The 20,467-nt window shown below is 34.7% G+C and overlaps 2 protein-coding genes across 4 annotated transcripts; both read left to right on the top strand.

Moving 5' to 3' along the window:
• The first annotated feature begins 4,308 nt into the window (after positions 1-4,308).
• LOC145566801 (uncharacterized) lies at positions 4,309-5,384 on the top strand. The gene is made up of 2 exons (XM_081626104.1): positions 4,309-4,472; positions 4,562-5,384. The coding sequence occupies exons 1-2, from the start codon at positions 4,309-4,311 to the stop codon at positions 5,382-5,384; spliced, it is 987 nt and encodes a 328-aa protein (XP_081482230.1).
• A 5,028-nt stretch (positions 5,385-10,412) lies between these two features.
• On the top strand, positions 10,413-17,013 carry LOC145567700 (putative serine/threonine-protein kinase SIS8). 3 transcript variants are annotated; one of them, XM_081627053.1, is made up of 16 exons: positions 10,413-10,988; positions 11,945-12,326; positions 12,418-12,522; positions 12,625-12,696; positions 13,329-13,509; positions 13,629-13,856; positions 14,016-14,056; positions 14,159-14,227; positions 14,318-14,418; positions 14,667-14,745; positions 14,839-14,937; positions 15,035-15,103; positions 15,270-15,319; positions 15,800-15,881; positions 16,001-16,095; positions 16,435-17,013. In XM_081627053.1, exons 1-16 carry the CDS (start codon positions 10,687-10,689, stop codon positions 16,550-16,552), a joined length of 2,073 nt encoding a protein of 690 aa, XP_081483179.1. In that variant the 5' UTR covers positions 10,413-10,686; the 3' UTR covers positions 16,553-17,013. The 3 variants fall into 3 exon arrangements, with proteins under 3 accessions (XP_081483179.1, XP_081483180.1, XP_081483181.1); XM_081627054.1 differs by having other exon boundaries at positions 10,414-10,988; positions 13,329-13,449; XM_081627055.1 differs by having other exon boundaries at positions 10,859-10,988; positions 11,959-12,326.
• Positions 17,014-20,467: the final 3,454 nt, after the last annotated feature.

The raw sequence follows: 20,467 nt of genomic DNA on the forward strand, positions 1-20,467 counted from the left end.
GCTTTATATTGCCCATAAAACTACATAAATAAATAAACGTATTGTAATTCATGTGCTAGAGTACAAAGTTCTTTCCCTAATTTGTTCCTCATAATTAGATGTGCTACTTTTAAAAGTAAATGTATATTTACTTACTTTTTACCAAAAACAGTCATGTTTAGTGTGAAATCCCACCAACCTTATTTATTACTTATTTATTACATGAGTTTTATTAAAATTTGAGGCAGCTCTAATTTAAGGAGTTATCTAGGGTTTATGTAAGGTAATCTGGTCTGAGTTTAACCAGGTTTAATCTAAAGTTTTTTTATCTGGTCTGATTTGGTGTATTAATTTAACTAGATTTTTACACTAATTTTACAAGAAAAAAACATAATCATATGATCTCATCAGCATGTGATTTTCAAATGTGTTATTTTCATAATTTTTTAATACACAATTAAAGATATATTAAGCAATAAATAAATGAGAATTACTAGTACTACCTCTGTTTCGTAATAATTTCAACATTTTCCTTTAACATCCATTTCATAATAATTACAGTATTTTCTTATTATTTGATAATAACTCACTATTATTTTATCAATTTTTATTTGGTACCTACCCCACTTACGCTACTCGTATTGTTTTACAGTAATATTTTTCCGTGCTACTAACATTTAAATATATCATCCCCACTAACTATAATTTAATTATAAAATTTTTATTTTGGTCTCCGCCCTATAATTATACACATGTCAAAACTTTAAACGGAGAATACCCTTCCCCTTATTTTTAAGGAGCCTAACAGCTAGCCAAACCGGGATTTCGACCCATTAGGATTCTTCTCCTTAATTACAAAATAGAAATGGATAATAAGTAGTATAACACACACGTTATCCTGTGAGTTACCTTTCTGTGCCGGTTTGGACATGTACGTGGAGAGCGACTAAGCGGTGCGCCCTCAAACCGTCATACACCCTCCAATCCACTGTATAATATGATACTCACATTTTTGTTGGGCAACGTACTAAATACGAGTACTTAATTTTAACTAACCAGCCAAATAAAACTTCACCACTCATATAAAACCATTCAAATAAAAAACTATATACTAAACATGATTATTCATCAATCCCCACGTAATACAAAGTTGCTTAAATAACAACAATCGATACTCTAGAAAACCCATTTGCATCAATGAAGACCATCTCTGATAATACTAATAATAACAACAGAAGAGGGAGAGAGGGTAAGAAGAAGAGGTCCGAGGCGACCGAGCCAGATGCGCCGGGTTGGTGTCGGGTTATCGTAAAGAGGTTGTCGAAACTCGAAGTGAATCAAGCGAGTTTGAAGGATCAAGTTTACGAGTTAGCTCAAGAGTTGAGGTATTCTTCGTCAAAGAAGAAGAAGAATGATTTAAGAAGAGAGGATCGAGCGGAGTGGCTTTGGGGTCCTACGTTTACCGGGAACTTTGATAATGCTTATGATCGTGTGTTACAGTCGTTGGGTCATGCTTAACTTGTTAGCTCTATTTCGTCCGGGAATATCATTTTCTGGTTAGTACGTACTATTTACAAACTCTACTTTGATTTTCGTTGTTTATAGTAGCATTTGTTTGGTTCGTTTTCTTTGGGTAGCTAGGGGTGATTAGGGGTTTAACGGTTTGATTAATTTTTAAAACGGGTTAATGATTATGAAAGTAGGATTTAATTATTACGTCTATGTCAAATTAGTGTACAAAATTTGATAGCGTAAAGAGAAAATGATATTTGAACAAATAATAGTATGAGGATCGGAATAGGAGGTGGGAGGATTACCAAGTCCACTTTATGCTTTGGTCTAATTTGTTTTTGGATATTATTGTAAATTAGTCGGTATTGGATAATGTTTCATTACTTTTATATATAGATTCTATTCACACACATCATATCAAAGGTAACATTTTATAGTAAATAAAAAACTCCTATGTGTAAAAAAATAAAAAAATAAAAAAAAAATAAAAGAAAAACTGAGTTAAGCATAATACAAGGACTTAACATTTGACATTTTTCACCGTTAAGGACCTATGACTTTTTTTTCACCTTTAAGGACTTAACATTAACTTTCCGGTGATAATTTAAAACAACTAACCCAAGGTGAGTTAATCTTTGGTTAAATATTTTTTTTTTCCTGATTGAACTTTCTCACTTATTATTTTATTATCTCCAATAAAAAGTATTTTGGCGCAAACTTCTTCCCTGTTCTAGAGTTTGGCTACGGGATTGACGAAGGCGATTCTGGGTAAATTCACGGAATTTCAACCCGATTCTGGGTAAAGTTGCAAGGTACGCCCGTTTTTCATATATTCGTGTATTTATTTTGTGAAAAATGCAAAAAAAAAAGTTCGTGGGTTTGTTAGGGTTTAGGGTTTTGACGAGAATTTGATCAAGTGATTATTTTTGCTAAATTTGATATTGTTGTTTATGACATTGTTGGTTGTTGTCTAGATGTTGTGATTTGAATTGTCTGTGTATGACGACTTGGAAGGGATTGACGAACCCAGACCCTAATCTATGTTAGCAGTAAACTTGTAAAAAACAGGGGTAGTGTGTAGGGTGTTTGGAATTTGGTATTTTGGCTCAAATAGAACTAAAATAAAGAGCAGCAATTGAACAGGGAAAAAACACTTAAGAAACAACTTTAATAGAAATATATTATCTAAAATCCAATAATGCTTTATTGCCGCAAACTTCGATTGGGTTAGAGTTTTATTATCTTCTGTTGCATGTATGCTACTAGTCTACTACTATTGGCTATCACTTTTCAGGGCTTGTTATGATAGCAATCTACAAAGATATACATGCATTTGAATCATTTTGGATAATTTTTATGCAAGGGAAGTTTGTATGTATTTTATGTATCCCTCAATTGGGTTAGAGTAGTAATGATTAACGGATAATTAGTTGTCAATGGTTGACATTGTGATTAGGATGTTGTTAGACAATGTCATAACAATGACAATGCTTTTGCAGTGATCTGAACTTGAAATTATTAATGCAATGAATAATCTTTTTAATTTTGCTCATTTTTGTTTGATATTTGGTCAATATTTTGTGTTGTTGTGTAGAAAATATGGATATCCAACCTTGTATTGTGCTGCATCATGGGGGCAAGTGGGAATACAATCCTAATCTTTGTTACATTAGTGGTCAAGTAAAATTAATCAATGATATTCCACTTGATTTTAATGCCACCTACTTTAAATCATTGATTGATTCACTAGGCTAAGATAATGTGATAAAGCTCCATTATTGTGACCCTTTGAAGAATCTTCAAACAGGAGTGAGATTCTTGGCATATGAAGACTGTACTTTTGTTGTGTTCAATAGTCTTCTAAGTGAGTTCAAGATAATTGATGTGTTTACTGAGCATGATGATGAAGTGCATAGGGTCTGTGGTAATGCTACACCTGGTTTTAGGGCTGGTGGGACTAAAAATCAAACCCATACACCTGTACAACCATTTTTAACCACAAAACCAGTGCACACAGAACACCAACCTGTTGACTATATTGAACCTGAAACTGAGACAACTAATTTATTCAATTTTGGGGATGATATTGATTATGATGAGGAGGGTAGTGATGAGGAGGATGTAGAGGTGATAGATGCTAGAGAGAGACTTAAAGAAGCAAGTAAGGTTGAGCTTGAGTTTCTGAATGAGCTAGATTCTTTTAATAGAGTTGCTGGTAGATTAGGAGACCGTAAGAGTCAAGATGCTGACCATGTTGATGATGGTGATGCTTCATCAGAGTATGAATCTTTGTCATACTCTGATGATGATGATGATGAGTGTGGTTTTCTGTTGCCACAACCCGGTAAGAAAAAGAAAAGAGTCAGCAAATAAACTAGCCACTTACCCTTTACAACACACTCAGAAACAGAGTCCCCTTTCTATTTAGGACAGAAGTTCAAGGATGTTGTAGAATTGAGAGAAGCTATTACCACTTACTCTGTAAGCATAGGGAGGGATATAGAGTATATAAAAAATGACAAAACAAGGATAGGGGCAAAATGCAAGGCAAGGGAAAGGGGATGTCCTTGGTACTTATGGGCATCAATGAGTGGCAATGGGACATTAAGTGTGAAGACTCATATCCCGCAACACAACTGTGGACAACTGTGGGAGAGTGGCAAGAGTGAAAAGAATAAGGGCTACATGGATTGCTAGTAAATACCATGGTAAGTTCAAAATTAATCCATACTTGAAGTGTCAAGAACTTGTTGACACTATATATGGTCTGAGTGGGGAATCAAGATTTCACTTTGGATGGCTTTGAAAGCAAGAAGAATGGCTCAGAGGTTGATATTAGGTGAATATAAAGAACAGTACTTACTCCTTCACAGATATGCTCAAGAAATTCTTCGGTCTAATCCTGATAACACAGTGAAGTTCAAGTTGAATAACAATGTTTTTGAAAGAGTCTACATCTGTTTTTCTGCTTTGAAAAAGGGGTTCCTAGCTGGTTGTAGGCCCTTTTTTGGATTAGATGGCTGTTTTTTAAAAGGTCCTTATGGGGGCAACTTCTTGTTGCTGTTGGCAGAGATGGGAACAACCAAATGTTCCCAATTGCATGGGCTTGTGTTGAAATTGAAAATACAGAGACATGGACATGGTTTTTGTGTTTACTTGCTGATGACTTAGGTACAGCTGATGGTGCTGGTTATACCATCATGAGTGACCAACAAAAAGGGTTGCTCAAGGCTGTTGGTGACATATGGCCTAGTGCAGACACAAGAGTTTGTGCTCGACATGCCTATTGCAATTTTAGGCAGAAATTTGGAGGTAGTTTGCAGTACAGGAGAGGGTTTTGGAAAGTGGCTAAAAGCACAACACAGAATGATTTTACTAAAAACATGCAACTCTTCTCCTTAATGTCAGTCAAAGCAGGTGAAGACTTGATGAAGAGAAATTATAAGAAGTGGGTGAGGGCTTTTTTGACTTCAACATCACAGTGTGAGAACATTGATAATAACATGAATGAAGTTTTCAATGCTTACATACTTTCTAGCAGACACAAGTCCATCATAACCATGCTGGAAGATATTAGAGAAAGCCTAATAGAGAGGCTTCACAAGAAAAGGGACTTCATTGGTAACAAGGACATTCAAATCTGTCCTAGAATCAAAAAGAAATTAGAGAAGTCAAAGATAGATGCAAGAGGCTGGGTTGCATTTTGGGATGGCCATTTCACATATAGGGTTAGGGAAGGGGCAACACAAACTAGATATGTTGTCAGCCTACTAGACAAAACTTGTAGTTGCAATGCATGGCAGCTTAGTGGAGTGCCATGTAATCATGCTGTTGCAGCAATTTGGAAAGCCATTGAACACCCGGAACATTATGTATCAACTTGGTTCACTTAGGAGAAATACTTAAAGGCTTATGAGTTTCCACTTGAGCCTTTAAATGGACCCCAAGAGTGGCCTGAGTCCCCTTATGCTCCAATACAAGCCCCGATGGTCAAGAAACTCCAAAATAGGCCAACTACAAAGAGAAAGCCATCTTTGGGTGAGGTAGAAGGCTGCAAGCAGTCAAAGAAGGGGGGGTTACATAAATGCAATAACTGTGGAGAAGCTGGGCATAACAAAAGAAAATGCCCATTGCCATTGATAGATATTCCTGTGCCTCGGTCATCAAAGCCACCTAAAACATCACAGGTGGGTGACTCTACTGAATCAGGGCAACATCAGGCCCCAAAGAAGCTGAAGCACACACCAGCAACTAAAGGAAAGGGGAAAGGGAAGGGAAACATTGTGCCAGACAGCAGCAGTCAAGTAAATCTCCCTATACACAACAGAGGTGTGGGAGTTTACACTTATCCTAATGGTTACAGCACGCAGGCAGTTGTAAGTATACACTTACTCATATTTTTATTTAACAAATTTGCTCATGTGCACTTGTTTATACATACTAACATAATATATTATTTCAAAAATGTAGTACATCAACCAAAATCAAGCACTATCAACTCCTCAGTCAAATCTGACAGATTTAACAATAGATTAATGAGGTATGTTTCATTCAATTCATTCACTTCAATTGTCGTTATAAACATCTAACTCTTTTTTTTGTCTTCAGGTTACTACTCATGATGGAAGAAGAAGCTATCTTTTATACTGATAAGTTGGTGTAACGGCTATTTTTTGGAATTCTCAGCAAACCTCTTATTTTGACAGTTGGAATATTTTGTGAATACTTGGAATTTTTATTTATTTATTTTTTTTTAAAAAAAGTTGGAATAATTTTGATATTTTGATAGTTGGAATGTTTGAAATGTATTAAATGCTTTGAGGACTTAACTTTTGTATTAGAAGGACTTAACTTTTTATTTAGAAGGACTTAACTTTTTGGCCGGAGCTCAGGTGGGTTAACATGCCGGAAAACTGACCACGGGTCCTTAAAGGTGAAAAAATAAGTGTCAGGTCCTTAAAGGTGAAAAATGTCAAATGTTAAGTCCTTCCTTTATGCTTAACTCAAGAAAAACTCCTAGTTCTATAGTACTATTAAAAGCAAGGGAAATACTTCTAGGATATGCTAAATAAGTTATGAAAACTTTGTACTTCGTATTTTTGTTGGAAGTTGAAAATAAGAACCTTGGTATGCAGCAAAAAGGTAAAAATTCTTAAAGTACTTCATACTCCATATGAAAATGTCTTAAAGCAGGAGTAAAGGTACTCTGGGCCTATTTGTAGGTCGGGTTCGAATCAGATTTTGAGTCGATTTCGGACTGTGCTTAGAAAGTATCAAAAATAATTTAAAACTTAATATTATTACGATATATGAAATTTTGATCAAATCGAATCAAATTCGGGTTGTTCGGGTCGGGTTGGGTTTCTCTCAGTAACTTCGAGTCGGGTTATCGGGTCAAGTTAGGGATTACCAGCCCTACCTATTTGGAATTAGTATTGTTAAACTATCGCAATATTCTTATATACAATTTGTAAAGACATATTTACTCTCCTTCTTCGTTCCTTAAATATTTATTTTAGGTGTCTATTATATTGAATATATCTCACATCACTTGTGCTTCATAGTATGTTTTTTTTCCCCGTATTTGCTTTCTTCAATTGTTATATTATTTTTATGTGCACAACTTTGACAAGTAAAATTATATTACGAGACATCTTTTTTAGAGGCGGATGATGTGTATGACAACACTAGTCCAATACTCTATGTATAACTCCCTCAGTCCCTTTTTTAAATGCCTATTTTTAACATTTATTACTCATATAATAAAAAGAATTAGGCATCTAATTAAGGGACGGAGGGAGTACTATACAGATTATGGTTTTGTCGGTTTGGTTGAGATTTGAGATAAGTAAACTTTTATAATTTGTAGAATCTAATCTATTTTCTAATAATTTAAGTACCGTTTTATAATAAAAATGGACATTATATTATCCTTTGAATTTTACTTTTTCTTTCTTTTTTAAAAATAATATATAATTATGGAAACATAATTTAATAAATTGAGAGAACAAGGACTATGTCATAAAAATAACATTTTTTTTGGTTCAAAAAACAATGGTAGTTGAACGTTGTTGGATTACAATGTATTAGAGGTGGGCAACGTGCCGTGTTGGGCCATGCCTGGTGGTGGCTCATGCCGGGTCGTGTCGTGCCCGCATCTTAGCGTGCCGTGTCGGGTCACCATTTAGCATACCCTAGCTCACGACATGGCACAGTCCACGTGCCTAGCGTGTCGGGCACCGGGTCGCCCATAGTTTTTTTTTTTTTAAATGAATGTACTATTTAAATAATTTTATTAATTAATGTTTATATTTTTCTATTATTATTGTTCTTTTTAATATTCTTATTTTTATTATTATACTTCTTTATTATTATTTATGTTATTTATGGCCGTGCCTGGCGTGCCGTGCTGGCAGGCCAAACTACCGTGTCGCCCGCGAATTCGTACCGTGCTCATGCCGGATTCTTGAAATCGTGTTCACGGCACGGCCCATGGCCCACTCCTCGATCACCGTGCCGTGTCGTGCCACTAGCGGGCTCGTGCCGTGCCGGGCCAATTTCGTGTTGGGCCCATGCCGCACGCAAGCCGACACGACCCATGCCCACCTCTACAACGTATGTTGTATGATACAATGTTGAGTGATGTGATTTTCCAAAATAAAAATACCTTAAAATGTACTCCCTCAACTCTATTCCATTATTTTTACCCCATAGATACATATTCGATCACTTTATTAGTTTTGAATGTATGAAGTTGATGAGAGAGAATAATAGTGGATCGTCCAAGCCAAAATATTGTGTGTGAGAGAAAAATAGTAGTCCCTATAGCTATTTATGGTATAGAGTAAAAATATGAGACATCCCACAGAGAAAAGTGGAACGAAAATTAAGGGACGGAGAAAGTATTAAGAATTGAATAGTTTTACCGTTGAATGGTACTATCTCCATCTCTAAATTACATTCCTACTTCTAGCATTTATTCCTCACATAATAGAAAAAAGTAGAAACGTAATTTAGGGACAGAGTGAGTGCAACACACTAATCAAGCTAAAATACTATGTAAACAAAAGCCTTCAAGATAATTTCCTAAAAATAATATAATTCTAAACTCACACATCTTACACAATTCATGTAACACTACAATATGATCTTTAAAGTAACAACGTGAGACATTTTCAAATCTTTTGACCAAATCATACTATAAATAAAATTAGAATTTAAAACCCAGAGCATGAAAAGTGAATTATTAAAATTAATCCGTACAAACTATATCTCTCCCCTATTAGTAAGAGAGAGATCACATGTGATTATGCGAGCCTTTGGTATTCTCACACAATCTTTATTGGGTAAATACAAGTAAAGAAGAACAAATTAATCTTAATCACAAAATTTAGTGGGTTTTAAATAAAATGAAAAAGGTGAGGTGAAAAAGTCTTGACTCTTCATGACCAAGAAAAGGTGTCTTGAGAAGTGAATATAATAGTACGAGTAGTAGGGCACAAAAGCGCATAGTTAGGAGTTGTAAGATTCAAATTAAATTTCCTCAAAAAAAAAAAAAAAAAAGCTTCAAATTAAATAAAAGGAAAAAAAAAGTGAATGATGCGTTTTAATTAAGGCCCGGCAACCGTGTACTTTAGGGGACACCGAAGTTGATATGTGAGTAGCCTCACAGCCACTTATGGTTGGTGTTTGTTTGATAACTTCAGCTTGAGAGCTGGATTCCAATCTCGTACTCCGTGGGTGTTATGACTAGTGTTGGCCCGCAATTACTGTGCTCAAATGACCCTTATCTAACCTACTCCATTCGTTTTATTTTGTTGATTTGATTTACTTTTAAATACTCCATAATTAATAAAATTAGGAAAGTTAATGCGCGTAATATCCGTCATATCTAGGTATGTCACATGTTTAGTTGTTAGCACCATTAATGAGGGAATCGACGATGAAGGCAGATACATAGTGAGTGATTGAACCCTTGAGTATAATTGTCCAATATTATTCATAACTAGTGATCTTAAATTTTTTTAACGGTAGGGACTCATGTGGGTTTTTTTTTTTTTCTCCCAATAAGTATGTTAGAAAAACATGTACATATGTTGAAATTACAAAACTTGAAACATGATTAACAAAAAAAAAAAAAAAAAAAAAAAAAAAACTAAGAGAGTATTTGATCATGCCAATTTCATCTTTTGCTGAAATTAATGGTAAGTTTTAATCATCTAATTTTTTTATTACTACCTCCGTTACATGTTATGTGCAACTTTGGGGTAATATTTGTGAGATATAAAATATTCCAAAGTTGCACATAACATTTAACGGTATATGAATACATCTTTACATTGAATGTATATAAAAAGAATTCATATAGGCAAATGATGACCCAAAAAGATTTTCACTTAAATTGTACTTTCTCCGTTTTTATTTAGTTGCAACAAACCCCTTCGACACGCATTTCAAGGAAGATATTAGACTAGGTAAACAGATAAATTAATTAACGAAATTTTACCATATATTAGAAGAAAGGGATAAGTTGTTACGGTTTAAATTTCATAGCTTAATTAATTCGTTTACCTAGTTTAATCATCTCCTCAAAAAGCGTGATAAAAAGTGTGTTGTAAAAAAAAAAAAAAAAAAAAAAAAAAAGCTCTAACAAAACATCTTCTTTAAAAGTAGAACAAAAAAAAAAAAAAAAAAACACTCCTAAACAAAGTCCATAAAAGTTAAAAGTAGAAATACAATAATAATATTCCCAAACTTGCCGCCTTTAAGGTTAAATCTACTCCATATGAATCCATCCGGCCATCCCCATCCCAATTGCTTGTTTGCTTTTAGGTATCGCGTGCCACACGTCTATCTCTAATTGGCTCCCTACTCAAACAATTTATTTTAGTACAACTTGATGTACTTCTAAAATTTAACAACATTAAATTTGTACGTCTCACTTAATTTTCTCAACTTTTTTTTTTGAGGGAACTTAATTTTCTCAACTCATCCAACAAGTAATTTGATTCATTAAACACAATTATTAATAAAAATAAAATTATTTATTCATAAAAAAAATAAGTCCCATTTTTTTGCAACTTGCATAGAAGAGAGAAGAAACAAAAAAAGAAAGGTCATTATGCCCAGAAATTTCCCTGCATTTTCACAACCACCATCACCGGTAAAAAATATTCCGGCGAGGAGAGAGAAAATATGGGCTCCGACGAGTCAAACCCGGCTTTACTCAGAATTCTTGTCAACAAATGTGCCGAGTTAGAAGCATGTCAAACCAATCTCAGATCAAAGCTTCACCAAGTCGTTAAACATGATACCAATAGTTATTCAAATATTAAGAGTGATAATATTCCGGGAAGTAAACACGGTGTGACGTCATTTTCCGGCGGGATGACGTTTCCTGGTAACTTCAGGGATAGTAATCCGTATAATCACGTGCTTCAGTCGATTAATCATGCTGTTCACGTGACTTCGCCTACTTCAGGGGAGATCGTTTTCTGGTATTTTCATTTTGACTTTTTTTTTTTTGAGGTTTAATTTGTTTTATGGTTTGGATAATGGTAATATAACAGTAGGATTGGAGTGTGAATGTTTGAATTTATTTTTGGCGTTTCTAAATTTGGGTATTGTTTGAAATTAGGTAATTTCTATATATATATATAGAGTATTTTATTATAGTGTTTTTTTGTTTTTTTTTTTTTGAGGAATTATTATAGATTTATAGTGATTTGTTGTTTCTATATTAGTGTTGTTTTCTTGTTATAGTATGTCGAAATCACAAAAAGAAGATTAATTTCAGATTTTCAGGGCTAGAAATGATTATATTTGTAGTCAACGACTTCAATTACATGGTGATTTGGAGATGTTGTGTTTGAGTGTTTTAGGTTGGCTATAATTATGAATCTTTGTTGTAGCTGATTAATGTTATTGTTTTTATTGGTATTGAAAACTAACTAGGATCGATTTTTCGAGTTTTCCGATTGTACTATCACTAATATAAGGATGAAGAGTGCTAGTTACTAATTGAAGGAAGTATTAGATTAGAGATTTGACATATATGAATTTATAACATAAGGTTTTGGACAATTTTTGTGATGTTAAGGAGTGCTAGTTACTAGTTAAAGGAAGAATTCAAGGGGCTCAGTACTTTTTAGTCTTTGGCAATGGCATTTCAATTACCTGTCATAATTCATAATTGTCTTGTGATACTAGTGTTCCTGGCGAGGGGAACAAGTTTATCTAATGCGAATAAAGGGGCTTCTATGTGTATATTGTTGTTGTTGTTGTTGTTGTTGTTGTTTTTTTTAAAAAAAAAAAGCACTGCAGCAGCTGAGATTCTTTTACTTGGACTATCACAAGTCTTTTGTAGTTTTGTTCATAAAAATCTACTGTACTTTTGAATGGTTTGATGGTTTCATGAATTTGTGTCATATAGACCTGCAATAATGTGTAACAGGAACCGTGCTGCAGAGAAGCTTTATGGATGGAAGGACTATGAAGCAACAGGGAGATGTTTTTCGGAGCTTATTATAGAAGTAGAGTATGTCCCATACATCGAGAAAATCAGGGAAAAGTTGCGCTTTGGCCATTCATGGTCAGGTCAGTTCCCTTTTAAGAAGAGGTCTGGTGAAGTTTTTATGGCGCTAGTGACTGAGAGCCCGTTATATGAGGATGGGGAGCTTGTTGGTGTTGTTACTGTTTCAAGTGATGCAGCTGTTTTTAATAGCATTAGATCAAACCAGCCTACTGTACCACGGGGTAACGTGAAAAAGATTCAGTGGCAACAAAGACCACAGATTGCATCAGTGCCACAGATGGCTTCTTCTATTACGGATCTGGTGCTTATATGTTACTACAACGTACCCCTTTTCTTCATTCCTTGTTTTCTCTTGTTCCAGTTGCTGAAAGAGTGATGATGTGACTAATTAGGCCTCGAAGGTCCTTGGGCGTATGCGTGGAGATGACACTTCCAGAGATGGAGAGGGATTTGTTTCGGAAGCTGAAGATATTAATCAAGATAAGAAGGATGCTGATGTATGTGTACTTATCTTGTCAATATCCTATGTCTATAATGATGATGCTGATATGTATATTTACATTTTGTGCTAAGCTTTTAGGGGTGATTCTTGCTTGCAGATAGCTAAGAATACAGACGAAGGTAAAAGCTCTCATGAAGAGGAATCTGTGATGGCTCAACCTGCAAAAATGGTACACCACTGCAACCCCCCCCCCCCCCCCCCCCCCCTTTTTTTTTTTTTTTTTTTAAATACTTATTTTAGCCATTAGAGTATTAGTCTGATAGTATTTTGCCAACATATTGCCCTTACAGCTTTAGAAACTTATTCCTGGTTCATGGGTGGATAATTTCAGTGTTTGTGGAAATGTCGGGTACTTCACTTCTACAAGTCTAATCAATTATGCAAGCATTACAAATATCTAGGGGGTGCACACTGCACAGTCTGAACCCTTGTGTTTATGATTGTACTCAGCACTCTTGGTCCTTATTTTTCAATAAACCACTACTTATGCTTTGACTGTAACCTCTGTTATGTTTGGCTTTGATAAAGAAGTTCTTTGTGGTATCAAAACCATATGTTCTTTATTTTCTAATAAGTTTCCTAAGTGATGATATTTTTTTCAGGGAAGTAGTGTTACAGCTTGAGTAGGCTGTTTGGTTTAATTTGACATGTAGCAATGATATGGGTAATATAATGGATTTTGTGTGTTGTGTTTAAATGGGCTTTCATTTTCTACAAGTCAAATTAATCTTAACTGCAACTTAGTATTTCATCCGGATACTATAAGTCTTCTAATTAGTAGCCTATGCTGAATTAATGCAGGCAGCTAAGCTTTTGGCGAGATTCAGAAAGAACAGTGGCAACAATGCTGAAACAAGTGATAAAATCCCTGTACCAAACAGCCTATTGAAAAAAACTGATGATGAATCATGTTCTACCAAAGGTTCAAAATATATTACATCAGATAATTCTACTTATGATGTCAGACTTTTCCCTTTTCCTCGTAATGGACATGTGAATGAAAATATGACGTTCTATGATTAGGAAAGGGCTACTTCACTTTGAGTATGCCATGAATATTCTAAATAGCCTAATCAACCAACTTTGTTGTGCCAACATTAGGTTTGCATGATAAAGATGCCGACCCTCAATTGGAAAAGCCTAAAGCCGCAGAAGTAGAAGATGCTGCTTCACGTCAAGCAGGAGCCAAAAGTTCTTCAGGCTCAGGGGATTACTTGTCTGGAAGTCCTGGTAGCTCTTCAAGCAAAGGTGACAGTGATTCAAGTCGTTCAATGGTTGATTCTGATATTCTATGGGAGGACCTTCAGTTGGGTGAGGAGATTGGTCAAGGTAACTAGATGTCTAGATCATACGGAGTATTATTTATTTCCACATCTCATCCGTTTGTTTTGATGGTACAGTAGTTGTTTAAAATCTTTCACTGAAGTGTCGTCATTTATAGACCTTTGTGTAATTTTATTAGTATTCACTTCCGGCTCCATTGTACAGGCTCATATGCTGTTGTATATCACGGACTTTGGAATGGATCGGTAAGTTTAATCTAGAAATTAGAATGTCAAACTAATGTGTAGTGTAAAAAAATAAGGGTACTTCCAAGTATAAAAACTGATTTTTTTGCGCAAGTCGTGCAGGATGTTGCTATCAAAGTTTTCTTTGGGAAAGATTACAATGAAGGGACTCTACTAGATTACAAAAAAGAGGTGAGGGTGTTTGGTTTTCAATTACTCCTGAATCATTAGTTGAGCCTCGAAATGAGCTCACATGCAATATCCTATTGTATGACACTGCAGATTAGTATAATGAGAAAATTGAGGCATCCAAATGTCTTGCTATTCATGGGAGCATGTTATTCACAGGAACGACTTGCTATCGTAACCGAGTTTCTTCCAAGGTAATACTGAAATGTTAAAGCATGCAGATATTTTTTGGACCTTTCTTTCCTGTCTATTTAAGATACAGCTTTGTAACCTATTAAAGCAATGATATTTTCTGGGTGAGAGAATGCTGAAATGTGTAAAATATTAATACAAGCTTTTTAATTTTGAGTTGTAACTCCCATGATATTACTTTCAAAATTATTTTTTTACTTAAACGATGCAAGAAATGTGCTACTTATATTCAAATTTGTTTATATTATAGGGGAAGTCTTTTTAAGATACTTCACAGGAGCAATCAGGTTTTGGATCTCAAGCGGCGTTTGAGAATGGCCCTTGATGTCGTATGAATCTCCTCAGATTAAACATTAGATTTTTGTTGCTCATTCTGTTTTGCTGCTTGAAAAGTATTGCTCAAACACTTTATATGGCTGCAGGCTAGGGGCATGAATTATTTGCATCGCAGAAATCCTCCTATAGTTCATCGGGACTTGAAGTCTTCAAACTTGCTGGTTGACAAGAACTGGAACGTGAAGGTATCTATTGAGAATCAAAGCAACTTATCTCTTCTTCTTTCCATTGTAGTGTAGCACTTAAGTGTTAACGTCACTCACGCTAAAGCTCTTGTTTTAGGTTGGTGACTTTGGGCTATCAAAATTGAAGCACGCAACCTTCCTAACAGCAAAGTCTGGAGGAGGAACTGTAAGATATTCGTCAACTCAAAGTTCAGCTCTATGTCCAGTTGTCCACTATGAACACTGACTGTATAATAGGATTTGGTGGTTTTATTTAGTGTAATTATTTCTGTGTATGGTTAGCTCACTATCTTATTTGTTTGTATACTGATTCGCCTATATTTGTCATGCAGCCTCAGTGGATGGCGCCAGAAATACTCCGGAATGACCCCTCCAATGAAAAGTAAATTCTTGATTCCTGAAAACTCTTGTTATTGTTCATTATGGTATATGCTTGTTGAAATGCACTGCCATAAGCCCTATATGTCATTAAACAGCTCACCATTTATAATTTCTTCCTTAAATCACAGAATTTATATGTACATGATTTAGCTACCCTTGTTGAGTTGTTCCCAGGGATAATCTAACTTTAGATACAGTCTTCTTGAACAGTGCTTTTCAAACTTTTTCAGTATGCTACACTCACATAAAGCGAGTCTCCATCAAATCCTTAACCTTCTGCCTCCTCTCCAATTTAGGTCTCTTATTTGGGTGTTGATTTATAACTTTGATCTATTTGTGATTTGAAAAAGATAATTTTGATGTCTTATAGACAGTGCAACAAAAAATATTGTGGCTGTTCTCTACTCTTGTAATATTCTGGCCGAACACGTATCTGTATCTATCTATACTGAAGTATTTTCTTCATGCTTACTTTTGACAGGTCCGATGTGTTCAGTTTTGGTGTCATCCTATGGGAACTGGTAACTGTGAAAATCCCTTGGGATAGTCTAAATGCTTTGCAGGTTCTTGCTCTCTTCTTTCGTTCCATATGCTTCTGTCTAGAAGAAGCTATATATACGCAGATCATTATAAAAAAACCTTCAACTATTATTTTGTTGACCATCTGTTTTCATTTGGAAAGGTTGTTGGTGTAGTAGGATTCATGGATAGAAGGTTAGACTTACCGGAAGGCCTTGATCCTCACATTGCATCCATCATAAAGGAATGCTGGCTAAGGTAAATCTTTTTACTCTTTTCAGGTGTTTTGCTTTACTGATTAAGGCACTATTTGTCTGTATGACTGTATCTCTTCAACTTACGTAAATTTCAGATCAAATCATTGTTGATCCATTAATTAAGTTCTAATTTTTTAAAAAAAAAAAAAAAAAAAAAAAAATAGAGATTAATAACCGTCTACAACGAACTCTAGTAGATCACAATAAAATCAGTTGTTTTTGATAAAATATCAGTTTATCTGTATTAGTTATTATTATTAACATCTGTGCAAGATTGCCAGTAGCAAAAGACAATATTATACAATGCTAATGCTATTATTATGCAATAATCAATGAGCAGCAAGCCAGATTTGCGTCCTTCATTCGAAAACATCATACAGAAAATGACCAGAATAGTTCAAATTACTCCGTCTTCAGCAACCCCTCCTGTTCGAAAAAGTTTATCATTACCACCATAGAATTACACACATCACAATGCAAGAGCAATACAACAACGGAGTTCAGGACTGTACTTGTCTACTGCGTCGAAATCTGCCATAGTGTGTATATCTTGTTTATGGCTGTTGTTGAGCTACAATTTGGTTGCTGGGAGTGGTAATGTATATAGTGGTAAATTGTGCTTAAGATACCACATTACTGCTGTAAGTTACTTGTGCAAATACTGTAAACCACTCGCTACCAACTAAATGTGCCATATATAGCAGAAATAGTCCTAGGTTTGGCAGGCGTTTGTTGAGAAGGTTATAGCAGATTTCTTAGGGGATTATAATTTCTGTTGCTCCCCTTTACCTCAATTTTTTGATGATTTTTTTGGGGACTATGGTTTCTAGTCCTTGTTACTATGTATAATTAGTTGATTGTTTGGTTAAATTATCAGCCCTTATAATCATTGATTAGGAAGAATTTCTTCTTGTTTCTCTTTCTTGTCTTTCCTTGTAGAAACAATTTTTTTTTTTATCTTATTTATTATTTCAGTCCATTGTGGATATATGCATAGGCCGGGGAGCACTTGTATGTTCCTATTGTCGCTGGATCGATCCTAAAATAAGCTAAAAAATCTTTTTGAACAGGCAGTATGTTAAACAGCTGCTTAAACAACTTTTATGAAGCAGTCAAATGAATCTGTTAACCATCACAATTAATTGCCAAACAAGTCATTGGCCGAGGATAGCTTCTTAAAATTCCTCTCGCTTGCTTATGGAATAGCTAACACATTAGTAGTGAATCATGTAACTTTGTGTATGTGTTTTCATTTGTTCTTTGTTAATCTTACTTGTGCTAATCTTAACATTCCTTTTTCATGTCATTGCTTTCATAGGTTTCCATAATAGAAAATATTGTGATTAAGTGATGGATTAGAAGTAGTACTACGTATTATTTAAGGGGGAAAAAAGAATACTCTATCCATCCAAATCTAAACATTGTAATGTTAATACACATTATAAATCAACTTCACTACTAATTTCGTAAAAGATATCATCATTACTCCAATATGTCCCTTCTCATCATTAGAAATTGTGAGTATTCAATACAAAAAATATAGAAACACAAGGTCAAACGTCGGCAGGACGGCAGGTAGATGGATTTTATAGTTGAATTTGTAAGGGTGGGTGAAGTTAGGAGGGTCAAGGGTGCTAACATTGCTAAGTGTAAGAGTATGATTGTTACACATAAGTCTCATATTTTGAAGATTCTACTCCCTTTATATTGAATATCTTTCAAACTAATATTTTATGTAGGTAAAAGCTAATAAATGCTTTGAAGCGCTAGATAAGATAAATTTTAATTAAAATAAACATTAACTATACTGATAGACACGTAATTTTGTCATACACTCAAATTAAAACCTTAAGAAATATTTTAAATTATTATCTAACATCTCAAGAGCACTGTTAGCATGATGCTTTTATGTTATGCATAGAAAGTCAGAAAGTCAGCAATAGTAATACTTGTAGTATGCATTTTGCATAACAACAATTTTTTGGTGCAGTAGGTCATACCTTAAGGCAAGAGTTACCCGAGTTATTTTGTTAGGCGGTTAACCGAGTTATTCGGTCAAGGGTTACTCGAGTTACTCGGTCAGGGGTTACTTGAGGATTCGGACAAGGGTTACTCGAGGGGTTCACTCAATCAAGGGTTACTCGGTCATGGGTTACTTAAGTTACTCGATCAGAGGTTATTTAAGCAGTTCGATCAGAGGTTACTCAAGTAATTCGATCAATGGTTACTCGTTCAAGGGTTACTTAAGGGTTCAATCAGGGGTTACTCGGTCAGGGGTTACTTGGTCAGGAATAACTCAAGTGATGTGAATCAAGAGGCTAATTCTTTTGAAGGATCTAATGTACTTTTAGAAGGTCTTAATAACTTCATTATAGGCTGCCCAAACAAGGAAATAAACAAGGAAAGGTTCAATAGATCAATTGAGAAAGAAGGAAGCTTGATCACCAAGGAAGAAGATTTGTAGCAGTTCACTTCCGGCGACGATGACGATGCATACGTGTAGACACCCAAATGTGTCTCCCCAAAACCAAACCCAGTGATGAATACCTTTCACGTCATTTGATTATCGAACGAAGTGAAAGTGTGGAAAGTCTAGTGATGAGGATGTTTTTATTAAAATATCTCTTCTTTCTGTTTTTGAAAATATTTCTTTTCTTACCCTATTTATGAAAACGTACATTTCAGTTTAGTTTGGTCCATGATATGGGTCCAATAATAGTGTAGTTGGATGGGGCTTGAAAAGACCTTTCCAGCAATATATTATAAGCCCAATTCCGATGAATAATGAGGAAGTTATGGCCAAAATACTAAACCAGGCCCAAACCGGATTTTACCTACGACCCAATGATCATGTGGAGGGTCCAAATGTTTAATCCTATTCCTAAACTAATTAGGATTTAATTAGAAGCTTCCATAAGTTTCTAAAAGATCTTAATTATCCTTTTTGAAAAGATAAAATCAAAGAGTTTGAAATTCAATAAAAACTTTCCTTTTTTAAGTCCTAATTCTATTCGAATTTAAAGATATTCAAAGACATTCAGATATTATTTTCGTGCCTCATAATCTTTATCCAAATTTTAGGGTTGGATATATCTTGAAATTATCTTTCCAATGATATATTATAATATTAATTCCGAGCTATAACGAAAAAGATATGGATGGAATACGAAACTCTATCCAAAACTGACACCCTTCCACTATTTCTACCATATCTTTTTATCTACAAAATATTTTAATCTGATTCCAATTGGGATGGAAATTAGATTTCAAGAGCTTTCCAACGACATATCATATGCCTTATTTGGACTTTTGGATCAAAAGTTATGATAAAAACAAAATCCGCAAAAACTGTCTTGCAGCGCCGGACGACAGGCTTGTCGCGCGGCGACAGGGGCTATTGCGGCGATAGCATCGTGTTTTATTCCTTTTCGAACTCCGATTCCTTTTTTATCATATCCGGACTGTTTTCATTACAAATAGCGTCCTTAAACCTCCCTTTTTAAAAAAAAAATATCACCAACTCTCATCAAGAATTTCTTGATACTCTCTCTCTCTTTCTAAACCAACTTTTCACAAACAAAATTCCACATTCATTAGCACTAGACACACCTAGCCAAATTCGAAGTTGCCTTCGCCCTAGACGTGAAAGGTTATAATTTCTGAGGGTTTGGTCCCTAATCTCTATTTCCATTATTTAATTTAATTGTTTGATTTATTATTTTCCTTGAAGTTACTAACGCGTGTATTTTGTTATTAAAAAGAGATACGAGGCATCAAAGTATGTAATCTTATTGCACTATTCTTGTAGAAAGCGTGTTTGTTATTTATTAATTCCTAGCATCATGTTAGGATGTTATTATTGCTTTCTAGTATCATGCTTAGGGTGCTTCCTATGCTTTCTAATATCATATCAATAGCATGTTAGTATCATGTTAGGGCTAAAGCTTTGATTTTTATTGTTTAGTGACATGCTAGGGTTTGTTATTAATCTTGTTAGTATCATGCCTAGGATCTTGCTATTATTATGCTTTAACATGATTTTTTTTATAATTATTATGATTATGATTATAATTATGATGATTGTTGCTTATTATATTTATTATTGTTATTGCTTGATCACGCCCTCTCTTACATGTTTAAAGGGAATTTGTACTTGTAATCACGCTTAATAAGATAATTAATAATCTTGTTTAGGGTTAATTTGATTATAATTCAAGTGATCGCCAATAATAATTTTGTTTGTGCATTAAATTCAACCAACATAGATAAACAGGTTTAGGGTTAACCTAATGGTTGCATGTTAGTCAGAAAGCGCACATGAATACGAGAAGAATAAAGTAGAGACCTATTATTAGGGCAGGTTCAATCTCTTT

The sequence above is a fragment of the Chenopodium album genome, chromosome 11 (genome assembly GCF_948465745.1).
Source record: "Chenopodium album chromosome 11, dcCheAlbu1.1, whole genome shotgun sequence".
NCBI classification, from domain to species: domain Eukaryota; kingdom Viridiplantae; phylum Streptophyta; class Magnoliopsida; order Caryophyllales; family Amaranthaceae; genus Chenopodium; species Chenopodium album.

Coding starts and splice junctions, on each gene's coding strand:
- LOC145566801 (XM_081626104.1), top strand. CDS start 4,309: ATGGCTCAGAGGTTGATATTAGGTGAATATAAAGAACAGTACTTACTC. Junction 4,473..4,561: donor TTTTCTGCTTTGAAAAAGGG/GTTCCTAGCTGG, acceptor TGCTGTTGGCAG/AGATGGGAACAACCAAATGT.
- LOC145567700 (XM_081627053.1), top strand. CDS start 10,687: ATGGGCTCCGACGAGTCAAACCCGGCTTTACTCAGAATTCTTGTCAAC. Junction 14,746..14,838: donor TGAGAATGGCCCTTGATGTC/GTATGAATCTCC, acceptor ATATGGCTGCAG/GCTAGGGGCATGAATTATTT. Junction 15,104..15,269: donor CAAAGTCTGGAGGAGGAACT/GTAAGATATTCG, acceptor TTTGTCATGCAG/CCTCAGTGGATGGCGCCAGA.